Genomic DNA, 19,714 nt, shown 5'->3' on the forward strand with positions numbered 1-19,714 from the left:
GCTGCCACTACACTATCCGTCCGAAGAAACGCAAAAGTTACACACGCTCTCCTGACAATTCAAATAATGTATAAGTTTCGCATTTGTACCATTATGTAGGCTGGAAAAAAAAAGTGCATTCCTATCTGGGCAACCCTCGTATCTTGGGCCTACTCTCCAAAACACCAAATCTATGTAGAAACTTAATAAAGATTATTTTACAAAAAAACCCCAACCTTTCAACACAAGCAATTAAAAACACTTTGAAAATGAACTTTGGAGGCAGGCAGGCAGGAGCAAAGCGCAATCTCTTTTTTTCCACAATAGCTTTATTTATTAAAAGCCCTGTCCGAACAGGGTAAATATCAAACTTAAAAGACCGGCGGGGCCCTAAAATACTGGCTCTGCATGCTGCCTTTGGGCCGATCATCCCGAGGAATAAAGCTGTTGGAACGGCCAAGGATCCACCCAACCGTTGAAAGCACCGAGGCCTGCCAACGTTTCCCCTGGCAACGTGAGGGGAAAGGGCTGGGTTGCTTCCCCCTTCTTTGGTCTTTATTGCTGCGATGATCACAGACTCCAAATGTTCTTTATTAAAAACAAAATGGCAAGAACAGGACAAAAGTTGGGCCCCGACAGTGACGCCACACGTGTAGGATGTTACCCGAAGACGTTTTCAGGATTTGAGACGCCCTCGTCTCCCTTTGGCTGTTGTACAAAGCCTCCCTCTGGCTTTGGAGGGTAGGCAGCGTTGATAAATTTAATTTTCAAGGTTAATTGATCCTTGGTTTGTGGGGTTCGCTTCCAGAAGAGGCCTTGATAGCTGTCAGCCTGGCAGGATTACACAGATTCATGGAGGCCAAGTGTATCAGGTGGTTATTGAAACGGACGTCCAAATGCCGCCTCGATGTTGGTTGAGGCAGGCAGTTCCCTTGGGTAGTGTTTGTTGGGGAAAGGGAGGGTCTTGCCTTCTCTTTCTGCTCAAGATCCCCACGGACAATTGGTGGGCACAGAATGCTGGACTCAATTGGTGGGCACAGAAAGCTGGACAATTGGTGTGACACAGAATGCTGGACTCGATGGGCTTTGGCCCCATTCGGCATGGCTCTTCTGATGTTTTTAATTGGCCTGCGCAGTTTGGATGTCTTTGGGGAGGTGTCTCTTTTTTCCCCTATCCAGGCAGCTTCACACTCGATGAATTAAAAAAAACAGGGCTGCTAAATCTGGATCCGTGCGAGGAGAAAGCGAGGCGCCAGTTCAATCTAACAGGATTCCCTCTATTTTTTAAAAGGGGGGGGGGAGTATGGGATGGTTTAAAATGAAGGAGGAGGCTGGGGATGATTTGTGGTGGCAATTCTGTTCTCTCTCGGACGAGTCCGCATTGCCAGCCCTGCTTTCATATGGGCTTGTATAGCAAGGTGGTCACGTATTTCTTCTTGTAACGGTGGGTGGCGCTCAGCACCATCACGCCGTCCTTTAAAGAGAGGAGAACTGTTCAGAAGACTGAGGGGCCACCACAGGGAAGACCCTGTAGCAGCCAAGGATGCCTCTTACCTTGATGGACAGGGCGTAGAGGTGGTTAAGCATGACGTGGTTGGGTTCGGGAAGGAGCGCTGGATCGCACTAAAAATCAAGAGCTTTGTGTTAGGAATGTGGCATCAAAAAGCACCCGCAGACAGACTGTTATAATAATATAATACAGTGGTACCTCATGATACGAACCCCTCGTGATATGAACCCCTCCTGATATGAACCCGGGGTTTGGAAATTTTTTGTCTCTTCTTACGAACTTTTTTTGGTTTACGAACCCACTGCAGATTGCAAAATGGCGCTCCGCTGGGCGCCGCCGCCCGGCTGTCACCTTTTAAAACAGCCCGGGGGCTTCTTGGCGTTCTCCCGAATCTGAACCCGAACTTTTCGGGTTCGGGAGGCCGCCGAGAAACGTTGCCGCCCGGCTGTCACCTTCTGAAACAGCTGGGGGGCTTCTCGGCGTTCTCCCAAAAGCCGAACCCAGAGGTTCGCGTTCCGGTTCAGGTTCCGGAGGCTGCCGAGAAGCGCCCCGCTGTTTCAGAAGGTTACAGCCGGGCGCCGCCACTCAGCAGAGCGCCGTTTTCGGCCGATCTGGAGGCTAGAAAGGAGGTGGGGAATCCCAATAGGGAATTCCATGGGCAGAATCCACGAACGTTTCGCCTTACGAACCTACTTTCAGAACCAATTAGGTTCGTAAGACGAGGTATTACTGTATATATATAAATAATAAAGGTAAGTAGAACCAACTACGGATTGTAAATCAAGAACTTTTTGTTTTAAAGTCATGATGATAATAATAATAATAATAATAATAATAATAATAATAATAATAATAATAATAATAATAATAATAATAATATGGTCCGTGGCATGCTGGGCGCAGTACCAAAGGATCTCAGTGGGCATTTGAAAACCATCGGAATTGACAAAATCTTTCAATTGCAAAAGGCCACTTTACTGGGATCGGCACACATAATTTGCCGCTACATCACACAGTCCTGGGTGCTTGGGAAGCGCCCCAGAGAACGCTGGGAGTTGTAGTCCCAATACAATTGGAGGAGGCTAGGCCAAGGAGGGGCTAAACTTTTGCCTGGCTTCTCTACTTACGGAAATCCCAGTGTCTTTGTTCAGGATGACTTGCAGGAGATGGGGAGGAAGGATTGGGGGAGACTTGAACCTCTCTTCTGGCTTGACAATGTAGGGGTCCTGGTGATACGGTCCAGGAGGCGAACTTGACAGTTCTAGGGAGAGTGGAAGAGGAACAGCATAGTAGATTAATAGCATTTAGACTTATTTACCACTTCATGGTGATTTTACAGCCCTCTCCCAGTCGTTTAGTTAGCCTCTTGCCCCCTACAGTCTGGGTCCTCATTTTACCGACTTTGGAAGGATGGAAGGCTGAATCAACCTTGAGCCTGGAGAAATTCCATCTATCAAACTGCTGGCAGTCAGTAATCAGCAGAAATAGCTTGCGGTACTGCACTCTACTGCACCACCGAGGCTCTTAGCTTGGCAACTTGAAAACTTATGGACTTCAACTCCCAGGATTCTGGCTAGCTGGGGAATTCTGAGAGCTGAAGTCCACAAGTCTCAAAGCTGGTAGGGAATTCTGGGAGCGGTTGAGAAACACTACTGCTCAAAAAAATAAAGGGAACACTTAAGCAACAGAATATAACTCCAAGTAATTCAAACTTCTGTGAAATCAAACTGTCCGCTTAGGAAAAAAACACTGATTGCCAATCAATTTCACATGTTTTGTCAGCACATTCAACTTTATACAGAACAAAGTATAAAATGCATAAAATGTATCAGGGAAAGACTTTCATGAACTCCATCTGTACAGTCGGGAGGACAGAAGGGAAAGGGGAGACATGATTGAAACATTTAAATCAAAAGGGTTAAATAAGGTTCAGGAGGGAAGTGTTTTTAATAGGAAAGTGAACACAAGAACAAGGGGGCACAATCTGAGGTTGGTTGGGGGAAAGATCAGAAGTAACGTGAGAAAATATTTCGTTGAAAGAGTCGTAGATGCTTGGAACAAACTTCTAGCAGACGTAGTTGGTAAATCCACAGGAACTGAATTTAAACATGCCTGGGATAAACATAGATCCATAAAATACAGGAAATAGTATAAGGGCAGACTAGATGGACCTTTCAGATTCTTGCACACACTACTTACCTGACACGTCGGAGCATTTTTGGGAATCGACCATTAAAGCATCGAAGACTTCGAAGTCGGTCTTCTTCACCTGGATTATATTGTTGAGAGTTCCTAGTTGGCTGGTCACAACAGGCTAGGAAAAAGAGTTTGTTAGATCCAGCAGGGAAGTTTTATTAGATCAAACAGAATGCTGCCCTATATTTACTTCTGGTTTTCTCCCTTTAATAGAATAGAATTCTTTATTGGCCAAGTGTGATTGGACACACAAGGAATTTGTCGTTGGTGTATATGCTCTCAGTGTACATAGAATAGAACAGAACAGAACAGAATTCTTTCATTGACCAAGTGTGATTGGACACACAAGGAATTTGTCATTGGTGCATATTTATTTATTTATTTATTCGATTTTTATGCCGCCCTTCTCCTTAGACTCAGGGCGGCTTACAACATGTTAGCAATAGCACATATGCTCTCAGTGTACATAGAATAGAATAGAATAGAATAGAATCCTTTATTGACCAAGTGTTATTGGACACAAGGAATTTGTCGTTGGTGCATATGCTCTCAGTGTACATAAAAGAAAAAGATACATTTGTCAAGATATATTATTATTAATTATTATTATTATTTTTCATAAGCGCCTCACCTCAGAAGGATCGTGAGTCCACTGGCCGTCCACGTAGAACTTGTACTGGTGTTCCCCTTCTGGAAGGTCGAGGATTGCTACAAAATTGTTGTGGCTGCGACAAACGGGGCAAAAGACAGAGCCCGTTAACACCCTAAAGACCAAATTTAGTCATTCAATTCCATTCATTAATTAACTAATTAATTAGTATGCCGCCCAACTCATCCCATTTGATTTAACAGACGCAGCTCATGTACGAACCGATCAGCGGTGAAATCTACTTACCTCCCCTACCGGTTCGAAAGCGCCAGCACCAACACCGCCGTGCATGCTTTTTCACCCTCTGCCCAGGCACAAAAGGCTGCGCGCATGGCCAAAGGGTTAAAAACAAGAGAATGGCAATGTCCAGGCCTCACGCTGCCACCACTATAGGTTCATTGGAACCAGTGGCGACTGCCACTGCAGGTACGCCCAAACTGGTAGCATTTCATTCCCTTCCAAACTCTCAAGTTTACCTCCGAGTAAGCGGGAGTTTGTTCCAGCTGTTGAAGGAGCCCGACAAATAAACTTCTTTGCCACCGCCAGTCCACCGGAAGACGGTCGGCTGAGCCTGGGTGGGAGCCTTGTCGCTCACCTCCAGATCGTGTTGCCAAGCGAGGAATTCATCTTTCTCCATCGGAGCCTAGAAAACAGCAAACAATCACACGATTCGTTGACTTAACCATTTCATTCCCAGATATGGATCGTCCCCATTTAACGACCCCATAATTTTAATTTAATTTATTTAACGAGATTAGACTGTGTTTTTATTTATTTATTTATTTATTTATTAATTAATTAATTAATCAGATTTGTATGCCGCCCCTCTCCGCAGACTCGGGGCGGCTCACAGCAATAATAACACAATGTAAACAAATTCCTTGTGTGTCCAATCACACTTGGCCAATAAAAATTCTATTCTATTCCATTCTAAACAAATCCAATATTTAAGTTTAAATTAATTTAAAACCCCAATTTAAAAACCAATCATACATACTAACATACCATGCATAAATTTTATAAGCCTAGGGGGAGGGAAAGTCTCAATTCCCCCATGCCTGACGACAGAGGTGGGTTTTAAGGAGCTTACGAAAGGCAAGGAGGGTGGGGGCAACTCTGATATCTGGGGGGAGTTGGTTCCAAAGGGTCGGGGCCGCCACAGAGAAGGCTCTTCCCCTGGGTCCCGCCAAACGACATTGTGTTACTTTCTTGCACTAAAATCTATACAGATATTATGCTTGTGTGAAAAAATTAAGTTTTATTTTCAAAGAGGTGAATTTTTGAGCCTTGGAAAATTATTGGAGATCAAAACCAGAATGGGGGAGATTGGTTTTTGAGGTGGCAACCTTCAGCATTAGGCTATTTCTTAACGCAGCAAAAACTTCCACCTACTTTCATTTCTTCCGTATTATAGAGGTCAGCATCTTCGGGGCTGTCCATCAAGATCTTGGGCCTGTCTCCATCCTTGGACCCGCCGGGGCTGTCTCTTCGAGGGGTCTTATGCCCCCCCTGGCGCTCGACTCCGGACCGTTCGCTGCTGGTGTTCCCCATGGCCGTCGAAGGGGGCAGTGGGCAGTCAGGAGATGGCTGGCTAGTTTCCCTTGTAAAAGAAGGAAGAAGAAAGAATGCTGTAAGAGTAAACTTGAAATAAAGCAAACAATCCAGATGAGAACAGAAAGGTAGACCTTGACTTACAACAGAGCTCACTTAGTGACCGTTTGAAGTTATAACGGCGCTGAAAAATGTGACATGGCCGTTTTTCACCCTTATGACCGTTGTAGCATCTCCATCAAAATTCAGATGGTTGGCCGATAAAAAAATTAGTAATGAGGATAATAATATACATAGTAATACAGTGATCCCTAGTTTTTTGCGGGGGATGCGTTCCAAGACCACCTGTGAAAAATGAATTTCCGCGAAGTAGAGGAAATATATTTTTAATGTGTTTAATGAGTATTTGGACTTTTAAAACCCACCCTTTGCATTAAACAGTCATTCTATAATGTTTCTCAGCTGGAACTACATGTGATATCCTACCAGCTTCTTTAATAGAGTACAGTAGTACTGAAGAAGAATTTTATGAATTTTTAATGGATTTAAGCCCCGCAAAGTAGCGAGGGATTATTATTTATTTGATTTGTATGCCGCCCCTCTCCGAAGACTCAGAGCGGCTCACAACAAGTTATACATGAGATACAAATCCAATATTAAAAGCAATTTTAAAAACCCTTATAGAAAAACAGTCATATATTACTGTATATATACAAAGAACTGGAGGATGCTTTAACTGAAGAATGGGCTAAAATTTCTTTGGAAACAATTCACAATTTGTATGAATCAATACCTCGGAGAATTGAGGCTGTATTTGCTGCAAAAGGTGGACCAACACCCTATTAAAAGATATTTTGAAGATTTTTCATAATACATATATATACACACTGCTCAAAAAAATAAAGAGAACACATCCTAGATCTGAATGAATGAAATATTCTCATGGAAGACTTTGTTCTGTACAAAGTTAAATGTGCTGACAACAAAATGAAATTGATTGTCAATCAGTGTTGCTTCCTAAGTGGACAATTTGATTTCACAGAAGTTTGATTTTCTTGCAGTTCTATTGTGTTGTTCAAGTATATATGCGCCAGTGCCAGAGAAGCGCCACACGGTCCCAATCCAAGGCCTCAACCCGCTCTCCTTGCGGGACAAAGGAGGAGGCGCCGATGAAGCCACCCCGCACCCGGCTTTCCCCGGGGCCGCTTAGGCGCCGCACTCTGCACATGCTCAGGAACCCCGAAGTCACCTTGCCGTCCGATGAGCCGCCGATTGTGTGAATTCCACCCGGCCGCGTTCAAAGCCCGGGGAAACCTCACGGGGCGCGTCCTCCTCCTTCCTTGCTTGCACCAGCTAAAGAGCAACAGCCGCCGGTGCAGGTCGCAAAGCAGCCGGTTCCTACGCTTCCGGGCTCCACTTCCGGCCGCGGCCTCTATTTCCGCTTCCTGTCAGAGGCCTTCAGGTATAAACCCGCTCTTAGAAAACGCGCGTGCGCGTCAGAGCCCGGTTTTTGCAATGACATCAAGGCGGCCAGGAGGGGGCAGCAAAGAATGATTAGATTGGAGGGGGTGGGAGTTTTCACCCCCGGCCCGGGGCATGCTGGGAGTTGAAGTCCAGCCCTGCCTCTTATAATGGGGCCGAATTTGAAAGGGCTTTTTGCACGCGTCTGAAAATTGGGGTGCGGCCAGGATGAGAAAGACATGCATGCAATCTTGCCGTAATTATATAATATTTATAATTATAATTACATAATGTTATATAATAGAACATATATTGATCAGCATGGGGGGGGGAGGGGGAAACACCACCCAGAAATCATATTCCAGATTTTAACTCTCGCAATTCAATTTGAATAGTGCTGGAAGGGACCTTAGAGGTCTTCTAGTCCAGCCCCCCTGCTCAAAGTTACTGTGGATTGACCAACCACGTCTGCTGGGAGTTTGTTCCAAGCATCTACTACTCTTTTAGTCAAATACTGTAATATTTTCCCACATCTTTCCCCCAACTAACCTCAGATTGTGCCCCTTTGTTCTTGTGTTCACTTTCCTATTAAAAACACTTCCCTCCAGAACCTTATTTAACCCTTTAAATCTTTATCGATCTTTATTCGATCTTTATCTTTAATTTTACTAAGGCTTTATAGAGTGGTATTAATGCCTCTATTAATGCCCCTTAGGATTCTGTTGGCTTTTTTGGCTACCGCCACAGACGGCTGGCTCATATTTTATTTTATTTTTAATTAATTTTTATTGATTATAAAAATAAAGAAAAAACAAACAAACATAACACATAGGACATAACAAAACATTAAATAAGCATTTCCAAAATGTGAACTGTACGTGGTACACATCACAAAAGTAAAAAATTAATGCTGTGACTATGAAAAGTGATTTTCATGAATATATCAAGTTAATAAAAGTTTATCACTAAGTAGGGATAACATATAAGTTTGTACGGATATGTGTTGAAAAGAAAAATAATGCAAAAAAAAAAGTTGAGATTAACACAATTTACATTTTCATTCTTATTTTGTTTACATTTGGAACTTATATAGTCAAATTTAAACTCCATAGCATTGTAATGATACCATCTGAAGATCTTTACTATTGATTTGTCAACTACTGTATACAGTATTGTTGACCGCTAACTTGCTGGCTCATATATTAATTGAGCATCAGTCCAGCTTCACATGCCACCACGTGGGCTCGATGCCACCTCTGGAGCATGGGCCGATTACAACTTTTGGGGCAACTTGGTCCCAGGGGCTTTGCGACTCGTCGAAACAAAAATCTCTCTGGTCGAAATATCTGCTGGGCTTCTCAACTCGGCCACTGTAGATACCTGGGTATATTTAGCCGGTCCTTTCTGGGATTAAAGACTAGGATGTGCAGGCGTTGCTATTTTGCAGCTGAGCTGTCCTTAAGACCCCGAAGCAGGCTAACCTGATCCAGAGATGGGTGGGTGTCAGTTTTCTGGGGCCCCGCTCATCTATCTCTGCCTGTGAATCCTGCCAACGGGGGGGGGGGGGGGGGGAGGGAGAGAGAGGAGGGAGGGGCAGGAATTTGGGACTTGAGCCATCTCAGATCTGCTCGGGATGGTAAGGGAGAATTTTGACAGCCGTAGCCCAAGACCTGGAGTCTCTCCAAGCCCTACACTTGGGACAACAAAATAGTATTAAAATGGCCAATTACAACCATTTAGGAATGAGATGCTGTGGCCTAGAGGTTAATTCTCTGCCTTACAAGGCAAAGGCTGCAAGTTCAAATCCCAGTGAGGGTAGAAACATAGAAACATAGAAGTCTGACGGCAGAAAAAGACCTCATGGTCCATCTAGTCTGCCCTTATACTATTTTCTGTATTTTATCTTAGGATGGATATATGTTTATCCCAGGCATGTTTAAATTCAGTTACTGTGGATTTATCTACCACGTCTGCTGGAAGTTTGTTCCAAGGATCTACTACTCTTTCAGTAAAATAATATTTTCTCATGTTGCTTTTGATCTTTCCCCCAACTAACTTCAGATTGTGACCCCTTGTTCTTGTGTTCACTTTCCTATTAAAAACACTTCCCTCCTGGACCTTATTTAACCCTTTAATATATTTACATGTTTCGATCATGTCCCCCCTTTTCCTTCTGTCCTCCAGACTATACAGATGGAGTTCATGAAGTCTTTCCTGATACGTTTCATGCTTAAGACCTTCCACCATTCTTGTAGCCCGTCTTTGGACCCGTTCAATTTTGTCAATATCTTTTTGTAGGCGAGGTCTCCGGAACTGAACACAGTATTCCAAATGTGGTCTCACCAGCATTCTATATAGCGGGATCATAATCTCCCTCTTCTTGCTTGTTATACCTCTAGCTATGCAGCCAAGTATCCTACTTGCTTTCCCTACGGCCTGACTGCACTGTTCACCCATTTTGAGACTGTCAGAAATCATTACCCCTAAATCCTTCTCTTCTGAAGTATTTGCTAACACAGAACTGCCAATGCAATACTCAGATTGAGGATTCCTTTTCCCCAAGTGCATTATTTTACATTTGGAAACATTAAACTGCAGTTTCCATTGCATACCCATTGGGTATGGCTAGCTGATGAGGCTGCAACGAGGCCAAAATAGATCTAAACTAGTCTCCATTTTCGGAGAGTCTGGCATCCAAAATACCATATGGGGCAGTGATGCAGAACCGGTAGAAAAATTTTGATTTTTTTTTTATTTTTTCCCTTTCTGGGCTCTGGGTATTTTTTTCCTATTGCAGTAAATGAGGTTGAGTGTGTATAATTTTACAAGAGCATTGCGTGCGTGCGTGTGTACACACACATATAGTTTATACTAGTCGATAATGTATATTTTTGTGTGCCTGCGTGTAACATGTATGTACACAAATGGCATATATACATAGAATTAAATAATATTAATTCCATGTACACACATGGCATATATACATAGAATTAAATAATATAGTTTGGATGTTCAGTAATAGTAAATAGAGAGGGAAATTGTATCTCTGTGTTTTGAAATGGCGTAAGTGACGTACGTTACAAGCAGCGTGCCGTCATTTAATTTCTTGCAGAGAAAGAAACTGTTGGGAACATTCACAAACATTTGTGGACAGTTTATGGAGAATCTACAGTCGACAGAAGTACGGTTAGTCGCTGGGCACATTAGAGATGATTCGCAAAGGCAGAAATAGCTTTGTGGCCAGAACAAGGAGTAGTAGCGAAGGACATACACGCCCTTGTGTCTTACTGGAGGAAGGCTATAGAACGGGACGGAGATTACGTGGAAAAATAGAGAGTGTAGAACAAATATAATTCTTTCTTGAGCATAAGTTTCATTGTGTTCAATAAATAATTACTTTCTGGACAACCCTCATGCATATAGGTTTCTATGTGTTTGTATGTTTGATAGTTTGTCTCTTTTTTAATGTATATATTTAATAAAGATTGTTCTTTTTTTAATTAGTGTAGTGATTCACTTAACAAACCCCTTGAATGAATTTCTCAATTAACGAGGGAGAGCAAACCCAGGGACCTGGTGTTGATTTTACTGCTCTTTGCTGCTCTGGCCCAGCTCCTGCCCCAAGGACTGTGGATGTGGGGGAGACATCCACATGCTGCAGGCCTGTTTTGCCCCCAGTGGAATCTGCTGATGAAGGCTCTTCTGACCAAGAAGACATGAGTGACAGGGAGGAGGAGAGTGGGGCAGACAGCTCAGAAGGAGATCAATTCTCTAGCTCCTCCTTGGATTCAGAACAAGAGTTAATGATACAGCCACGCATGCGGAGAGCGATGCATAGGCAACAACAACTGAGAGATTATTATCAAAGAAAATGAGGCCACCTGTGGTTGGGTGGGGCTGTGGTCATTAGTGAGGCTGCTATAAATATCAGCCTGTGGGTTTGGCCATTGTGGAGGATTATCTGATCGTTGTGTTTCGTGACTGCTTTACTGACTTTGACCTTTTGTGTGATGATTTTTCCCCGCTTTAAAACTAAACCACAGCAAAGTGTGTTTCACTTTGTGAAAGAAGAAGGACTGTGAATTGCCTCACAGCTGCAAGCTAAGTATCACAGAACTGATAAGGGACTTGTACAAATTACCAGTTTGTTTGGAGACCAGTGCTCTTTGCTATACCAAAAGAGGGCTTGGTTTAAGGGAATTCTCATTATAAAGAACATTGTTCTGAATTTTCAAACGTGTGTGTGTCTGAAATTTGTACCTGTGAATTTTTGGGAGGATTCTACCAGAGAGCCCGACAGAACACCCACTATGCTGTCTTCCCAGCTGATGTTGACATCTCTACCGAAATGATGTAAGGAAAGCACATACGAACCAATGCAAGTTTTATTTTTCAATTTTCCTTAACAAACAGGGCTGTTCTCTGAATTCTGCACCGAGACCAGGGGTCTTGAATTCCCCTTTGACCATCAAATCACTTTTTTAAAACACACACACACAAGTGGAATAGCTGATTTTTTTTTTCCCTATAGCCCCACTTTTCAAATGACTAAATTTACATCCCAACAGGTCAAGAATTTCCGGATCCAGCAACGACACAGATTTTTAATATTTCTTCAACCGTGGTAACAGCATGCTCAATTTCATCGCCACCATTTCGTGGTGTGGATTTTTCCCCTTCTCGGAGGGGGTGGTTATTCCCAACCCGCCCACCCCAACAATTGTGTCTTTCTCCGAAGTCCCAAGGTGCAGCAGTCTCTTCTGATTTTCAGGCCTTTACTTCGGAGAAGAAAGTCCTTCCCAAAAGACACAAAGTGGTGGGTTTATCTCTCCCCCTCCTGAACTCATTCCTTCAAAAGTTGGGTCATGGCTTCTCTGGATAAGGCATGCTTTATGCGACTTGCAGACAAAGAGGGGTAGCAGCCATTGGAAAGAGGCACAACTAAAACAGATGCATGACGGATACTTTTGAGGAAGGGTCAGAGACTCAATTCGTGCCCATGGAAAGAAATATGTGCAGCCAGTTTTGAAGAGAAAACACGACATCCTTACTGTCGGACGAGAGAGTAGGCGATGCAAGGCAGAAAAGGTTGATTCTCGGACAGGAGTCGAGACCTTGGCGAGCCACCACAACTGCAAAATAGAATATTGTCACGGGTGGCCAGCAAAGAAGGCGATTTGGAGACCGAAGACATCTCCTTGGGGAGGGTGTGCCTTATGGGTGCCTTCGTCCCCGGTGCCCCGAGATGCTACATCGGCTTCATGGGTGCAGAAGGGGCAACAAGAATGATCGAGGAAATGGAGCACCTCCCTTATGAAACCACGTTGGTCTCTCCAGCCTTGAAAGACGGCGGTTTAAGAGGTGGACTTGATCGAAGTGTATAAAATCATGCATGGGATAGAAAAGGCGGATAGAGGAAAATCCTTTTCTCTATCACACAATACTAGGACGAGGGGGCCCTCCCTAAAGCTCATAGGTAGGAAAGTGAGGACAAATCAAGGGAAATATTTCTTCACCCAGAGGGTCTTTGGTTGATGGGATTCCCTTCCAGAAGAGGTCGTGACAGCTGTCAGCCTGGAGAGCTTCAAGGCAGGATTAGACAGATTCATGGATGCCAAGTGTATCATAGGTGGTTCTTGAAATGGATGTCCATGTGCCGCCTCTATGTTGGTTGAGGCAGGCAGGGTTCCCTTTGGTACCAGTTGTTGGGGGTCAAGACTTTGCCTTCTCTTTCTGCTCAAGATCCCCTGGACTCGATGGGCTTTGGCCCCATTCAGCATGGTTCTTCTTAGGTTCTTAAGTCAAAAGTCCAAGGAAACTCCACTTCATCTAACATCCCGGCGGGGTTAGAGTCTTTTACATCCATTCCCAATCTGGAAAGTTCACCTAGCAGAGTTCTCCCATCTGGTGAGACAGACAATGGATGAGTCGAGTGCGAAAGCCAAGGAGAGGGTAGGCGAGCTACACATTAACACTTCTGGCAGTGCGTGAAAAGGGAGTTGCGGGTTTTAAAAATAAAGACATTCTTTAAGAACCGGGAATTTTTTTTGGTTCTCGAGGGAGGGGAAGGGAAGGAACAGCTAAATCTTGACACAGAGTCCAGCAACCAGCCAACATCCCGCGGAGATTTGCACCCAATCCCTCAAACCAGGGTTTGTAGGATTAAAAATCCGGGCTGGTTTGTTTGGAGCATCCCGTGTGGTTTCGTTTCTTCGTGGGACCCAAAAAACCCCGTGTCACGGGTTTTGAAGAATGGGAAGCTTTCACATCCTACATCTCGGAAATCAGATGGTGTGCTGCATTGCAGGAAAAAAAATAAAAATAAAAATAAAGGTGGGGAAATCCAGAAGAAAAGAAGGGAAGGGAGGGAGGGAGGGAGAGAGAGAAGCGGAGAAATTGAGAAAGTTTGATATTGTAAATTATTCATCCGCGCTTGGGCCTAATGGACACATTATTTAATGGTTCGTGTTCCCATTAAACAAACAGTCCATTGCATTAGCAGCTCGGCTGCCCTTCTGGATTCAAAAGCATTGAGTTCCCATTGACAGATGTCACCTCCCCAACACTAAAAGCTGAATTATGCATCAGGGTAATCTTAAAAGAATCAATAATAGGCAGTCCGGTTGTCAGGAAATGACTCGAGGTTTGCTAACGTCGGAACTTTTTTTTTCTTGGAGGGTTTTAAACGTCGGCATTTAAAATCCCTCTGCCCTAAACATGGGAATACAGGGATACCTCTACCTAAGAACGCCTCTACTTACGAACTTTTCTAGATGAGAACCGGGTGTTCAAGATCTTTTTTGCCTCTTCTCAAGAAGCATTTTCCACTTACAAACCCGAGCATCTGAAACTGTAACTGGAAAAGGCAGGGAGAAGCCTCCGTGGGGCTCCTCTAGGAATCTCCTGGGAGGAAACAGGGCTGGAAAAGGCAGGGAGAAGCCTCCATGGGGCCCCTCTAGGAATCTCCTGGGAGGAAACAGGGCTGAAAAAGGCAGGAAGAAGCCTCCATGGGGCCCCTCTAGGAATCTCCTGGGAGGAAACAGGGCTGAAAAAGGCAGGAAGAAGCCTCCGTGGGGCCTCTCTAGGAATCTCCTGGGAGGAAACGGGGCGGGAAAAGTGGGGAGAAGCCTCCATGGGGCCCCTCTAGGAATCTCCTGGGAGGAAACAGGGCTGGAAAAGGTGGGGAGAAGCCTCCGTGGGGCCTCTCTAGGAATCTCCTGGGAGGAAACAAGGCCGGAAAAGGCAGGGAGAAGCCTCCGTGGGGCCTCTCTAGGAATCTCCTGGGAAGAAACAGGGCCAGAAAAGGCAGGGAAAAGCCTCCTTGGGGCCTCTTTAGGTTAATCTCCTGGGAGGAAACAGGGCAGTAAAAAGCGGTGAGAAGCCTCCATGGGGCCTCTCTAGGAATCTCCTGGGAGGAAACAGGGCCTCCACGCTCCCTGTGGTTTCCCGAATGGCACGCATTATTTGTTTTTACATTGATTCCTATGGGGAAAATTGCTTCTTCTTACAATCTTTTCTAATTAAGAACCTGGTCACGGAACGAATTAAGTTCGTAAGTAGAGGTACCACTGTACTATGCCACCAGGTTCTTGGAGGTACTACAGGATGAACGTGTACCACCCCAGGTGATCCAGCATGCAACCATTGGCAACAACTGACCCTGGGGAACTGAACAAGAATGAAGAATGGAAAATAATTAGAATAGAATAGAAAATAGAATAGAATTTAGAAAAGAGTTGGAGGTCTTCTAATCCAACCCCCACTTAGGCAATATACCCTATACCATTTCAGACAAATGATTATCTATTCTTGTCTTAAAATCTTCCACTGTTGGAGCATTCACAACTTCTGGGGGCAAGCTGTTCCACGGATTAATTGTTCTGACTATTTGGAATTTTCTCCTTAGTTCTCAGTTGCTTCTCTCCTTGTTTAGTTTCCACCCATTGCTTCTTGTCCTACCCTCAGGTGCTTTGAAGAATGGCTTGACTCCTTCTTCTTCTTATTTATTTATTATTTAGATTTGTATGCCGCCCCTCTCCGAAGACTTTGTGGCAACCCCTGAGATATTGGAAGACTGCTATCATGTCTCCCCTGGTCCTTCTTTTCATTAAACTAGCCATGCCCAGTTCCTGCAACCGTTCTTGACCCTTCTGTGAATGAAAAAGGATGGAGCTTGTAGGACGATGGGGCTTTGGGCCTCCTGACACTGGCCTTTCGTCCCCTGTCCAATTGCCTTTCCTTTCTTTCACCTATCATATATATTCTCTTCCTTTCATATATCCTCTCCTCTAAGTTCACTTTTACCCTTATATATACAGTGATACCTCATCTTACAAACGCCTCGTCATACAAACTTTTCGAGATACAAACCTGGGGCTTAAGATTTTTTTGCATCTTCTTACAAACTATTTTCACCTTACAAATCCACCGCCGCCACTGGGATGCCCCACCTCCGGACTTCCGTTGCCAGCGAAGCACCCGTTTTTGCGCTGCTGGGATTCCCCTGAGGCTCCCCTCCATGGGAAACACCACCTCCGGACATCCGTTGCCAGCGAAGCACTTGTCTTTGCGATGCTGGCATTCCCCTGCTTTGATTCCCCTGCAGCATCGCAAAAACACAGAAGTCCGGAGGTGGGGTTTCCCATGGAGGGGAGCCTCAGGGGAATCCCAGCAGCACAAAAACGGGCGCTTCGGCTGGCAAAAGGGGTGAATTTTGGGCTTGCACGCATTAATCGCTTTTCCATTGATTCCTATGGGAAACATTGTTTCGTCTTACAAACTTTTCACCTTAAGAACCTCGTCCCGGAACCAATTAAGTTTGTAAGACAAGGTATCACTGTATTACCACATGTCTACTTTTCTTCCTATGTATTTGTGTATTGGACAAATGAATAAATAAATAAAAATAAACTACTTTTTTTTAAAAATGGCAATCCAAAAATCAAGGCTCCCACTGTGATTTCTGTTTTCTTGAACCGCTGACAGTTTGTGCTCCTCTGCATGTGTTTGGAGATATCTTAGGACAGGTCCCTCTGCCCCCTCGTGGCCCTGGTGGCTTCCATGAACCTGCTTTGGGGCATCCGGTAACCGGAGACGGCCAAGGGACAGCTGTTGCCTGCGACTCTCTCCGGGCCTTGAAGAGGGAAGAGTAGCCAGAATGGGCCGCTAATTCATCCCCCCGGAGCTGGACCAAATTCTCCGTCTGCTCTCAAGTGATGCCAAGCAGATATAGGTGGTCCTTGACTTAAGACGATCCAGCGCCTGGAGACGACACCATAGGAAGAAGGGCTGCAAAATTTAAGAGCCGGGGTGGCGCGGTGGTTAGAGTGCAGCACTGGGGGGCTACTTCAGCTAACTGCTAGCTGTAGTCCAGCAGTTCGAATCTCACCACTGGCTCAAGGTTGATTCAGGCTTCCATCCTTCCGAGGTGGGTAAAATGAGGACCTGGATTGTTGGGGTTTGCAAAGGCTGATACTGTAAACCGCTTGGAGAGGGCGGTAAAAGCACTGTGAGGCGGCATATAAGTCTAAGTGGTATTGCCCTTCCTTGTTCCTTCCTTCTTTCCTTCCTCCCTGCCTTCCTTCCTTCCTTTCTTCCTTTCTTCCTCAAGGTTGACCCATCCTTCCAAGGTGGGTCAAATGAGGACCCAGATGGTTGGGGGCAATATATGCTTATTCTGTAAACTGCTTAGAGAGGGCTGGAAAAGCTCTATGAAGTGGTATATAATTTTAAGCGGTATTGCCCCTCCTTCCTTCCTTCCTTCCTTCCTTCTTTCTTTCTTTCTTTCCTTCCTTCCTTGAGCTAGGAAGGAAGGAAGGAAAGAAGGAAGGAAGGAAAGAAGGAAGGAAAGAAAAGGAAGGGAGCGAAGAAGGAAGGAAGGAAAGAAGGACTATAAGGAAGGGAAAGAGAGGAAGGAAGGAAGGAAGGAAGGAAGGAAGAAGATGGGAAAGAGGAAAAGGTGAAAGAAGGAAAGGAAGGACTGGTAGGAAATGGAAGGAAGGAATAACAGTCCTACAAAACTGAAAAAGTAGACTTAAAGCCAGATTTAGGGGAACATTGAATAAAATGCCATAAGCAATAAAATGTCTAGAATAAAAACGCAACAGCAGAATCCAGCCAAGAAATATGATCACATCCCTCCAAAGCTCTCATTCATTATTCAGTTTTGCTCTTCCTATTTGCCTCAGAAATTCACCAGGTGGATTGCAAAGCTAGCAAAAAAAAAACCACTTAAAAAGTGTAAAACACAAACATCCACCAAACTCTGGGAGGATGGAAAGAAAGAAAGAAGGAAAGAAGGAAGGAAGGAAGGAAGGAAAGAAGGAAGGAAGGAAGGAAAGAAAGAAAGAAAGAAAGAAAGAAAGAAAGAAAGACCGAACCACAGTACAGTGCAATGCAGAAATGCAGGGAATAAATAACACGGAACCAAAAAACCACAAACTACAGTATGAAAAAGCCTTCGATCAGAAGGAGGGAAGAGACTTAAAATCCAGCTGATGTCAACGTAACGAAAAGGATACCAAGGAGAGGAAGAATGGCTTTGCCCCGTGTTGAAAAGATATCAGGGTTTAAAGATAGGCCTTCGTATGGATGGAATCGAGTGGCGCAGCAGGTAGAGTACTGTACTAAAGGCCACTGAAGCTGACGGCTAGATCTGTAGGACAACGGTTCAAATCTCATCCCCGGCTCCAGGTCGACTCAGCCTTCCATCCTTCCGAGGTGGGTCAAATGAGGACCTGGATTGTGGGGGCAATAGGCTGGCTCTGTTTTAAAAAAGGGCTATTGCTAACATGTGGTAAGCCGCCCTGAATCTAAGGAGAAGGGCGGCATAAACATCGAATGAATGAATGAATGAATGAATGAATGAATGAATGAATGAATGAATGAATGACCCGCTGACCTGCAGATCTAGCAGTCAGCTTTTTTATTTATTTATTTATTCATTTATTCATTCATTCATTCATTCATTCATTCATTCCAATACACCAGTGTTTCCCAACCTTGGCCACTTGAAGATATTTGGACTTCAACTCCCAGAATTCCCCAGCCAGCAAATGCTGGCTGGGGAATTCTGGGAGTTGAAGTCCAGATACTTTCAAGTGGCCAAGATTGGGAAACACTGCAATACACAATAACACACAATGAAGGTTATAGAGGATATAGGGGCTACCTTTGAAAAGTGTTCGGAAACTTCAGATCGTGCAGAATGCAGCTGCGAGAGCAGTCATGGGCTTCCCCAGGTATGCCCATGTCACACCAACACTCCGCAGTCTGCATTGGTTGCCGATCAATTTCCGGTCACAATTCAAAGTGTTGGTTATGACCTTTAAAGCCCTTCATGGCATCGGACCAGAATATCTCCGAAACCACCTTCTGCCGCACGAATCCCAGCGACTGATCAGGTCCCACAGAGTGGGCCTTCTCCGGGTCCCGTCAACTAAGCAATGTCGGTTGGCGGGCCCCAGGGGAAGAGCCTTCTCTGTGGCGGCCCCGACTCTCTGGAACCAGCTCCCCCCAGAGATTAGAACTGCCCCTACCCTCCTTGCCTTTCGCAAACTCCTTTGTCGTCAGGCATGGGGGAACTGAAATATCTCCCCCGGGCCTATACAATGGTATGCTTGTATGTATGTCTGCTTAATAATGGGGTTTTTTAATATTTTAAATTGTAAATTATTAGATTTGTTATAAACTGTTTTTATTGTGTTGTGAGCCGCCCCGAGTCTACGGAAAGGGGTGGCATACAAATTTAATTAATAATAATAATAATAATAATAATAATAATAGTAGTAGTAGTAGTAGTAGTAGTAGGAGTAGTAGGAGTAGTAGGAGTAGTAGGAGTAGTAGTAGAGAAGAAATACGAGATATAGGAGAGACTATAGCTTTAGTGGCCTTTAGTACAGCTCTCTACCTATTGCAGCACCCCGGCTCTCTGTTGTTGTTGTTGTTAAGATCACATGAAGAATGCTGGAGGTTATAGCGAAAGAATTGCCCATTTTGGTGGGTCTTTTTAAAATCCCCTTATAGCTTTGCTTTTTTTTTTTTTAACTTCCTAAAATATTGCATTCCTCTTCGATTCTTTTTCTTATGATTTTATAGGGGAGCAAACGGGTGGGGGGGTGGGGTTTGTCTATAACAGTGATTTTCAACCTTTTTTGAGCCACGGCACATTTTTTACATTTACAAAATCCTGGGGCACACCACCAACTAAAATGACACAAAATGACACCCTAAGACACACTCCTTTCTTTTTCCATCCTTGTCTCCTCCCCCCTTGTGTGTGTGTGTGTACACATTCTGGAACCCTTTCCAAAAACAGGTGAGGGCTGAGTTTTTTTTCTCTCTTATTCTTTGGGCGCTTTTTATCATAT

The 19,714-nt window shown here is 44.4% G+C and overlaps 1 protein-coding gene across 1 annotated transcript; it reads right to left on the reverse strand.

The window, feature by feature from the left end:
• Positions 1-290: 290 nt before the first annotated feature.
• On the reverse strand, positions 291-7,351 carry PRKAB1 (protein kinase AMP-activated non-catalytic subunit beta 1). Its single transcript, XM_070763115.1, has 8 exons — positions 7,135-7,351; positions 5,727-5,934; positions 4,811-4,977; positions 4,317-4,410; positions 3,689-3,803; positions 2,617-2,750; positions 1,534-1,602; positions 291-1,453 (listed from the first exon to the last, which is right to left on the reverse strand). The coding sequence occupies exons 2-8, from the start codon at positions 5,883-5,885 to the stop codon at positions 1,376-1,378; spliced, it is 816 nt and encodes a 271-aa protein (XP_070619216.1). The 5' UTR covers positions 5,886-5,934; positions 7,135-7,351; the 3' UTR covers positions 291-1,375.
• Positions 7,352-19,714: the final 12,363 nt, after the last annotated feature.

Source organism: Erythrolamprus reginae, chromosome 10, assembly GCF_031021105.1.
Source record: "Erythrolamprus reginae isolate rEryReg1 chromosome 10, rEryReg1.hap1, whole genome shotgun sequence".
Taxonomy (NCBI): domain Eukaryota; kingdom Metazoa; phylum Chordata; class Lepidosauria; order Squamata; family Dipsadidae; genus Erythrolamprus; species Erythrolamprus reginae.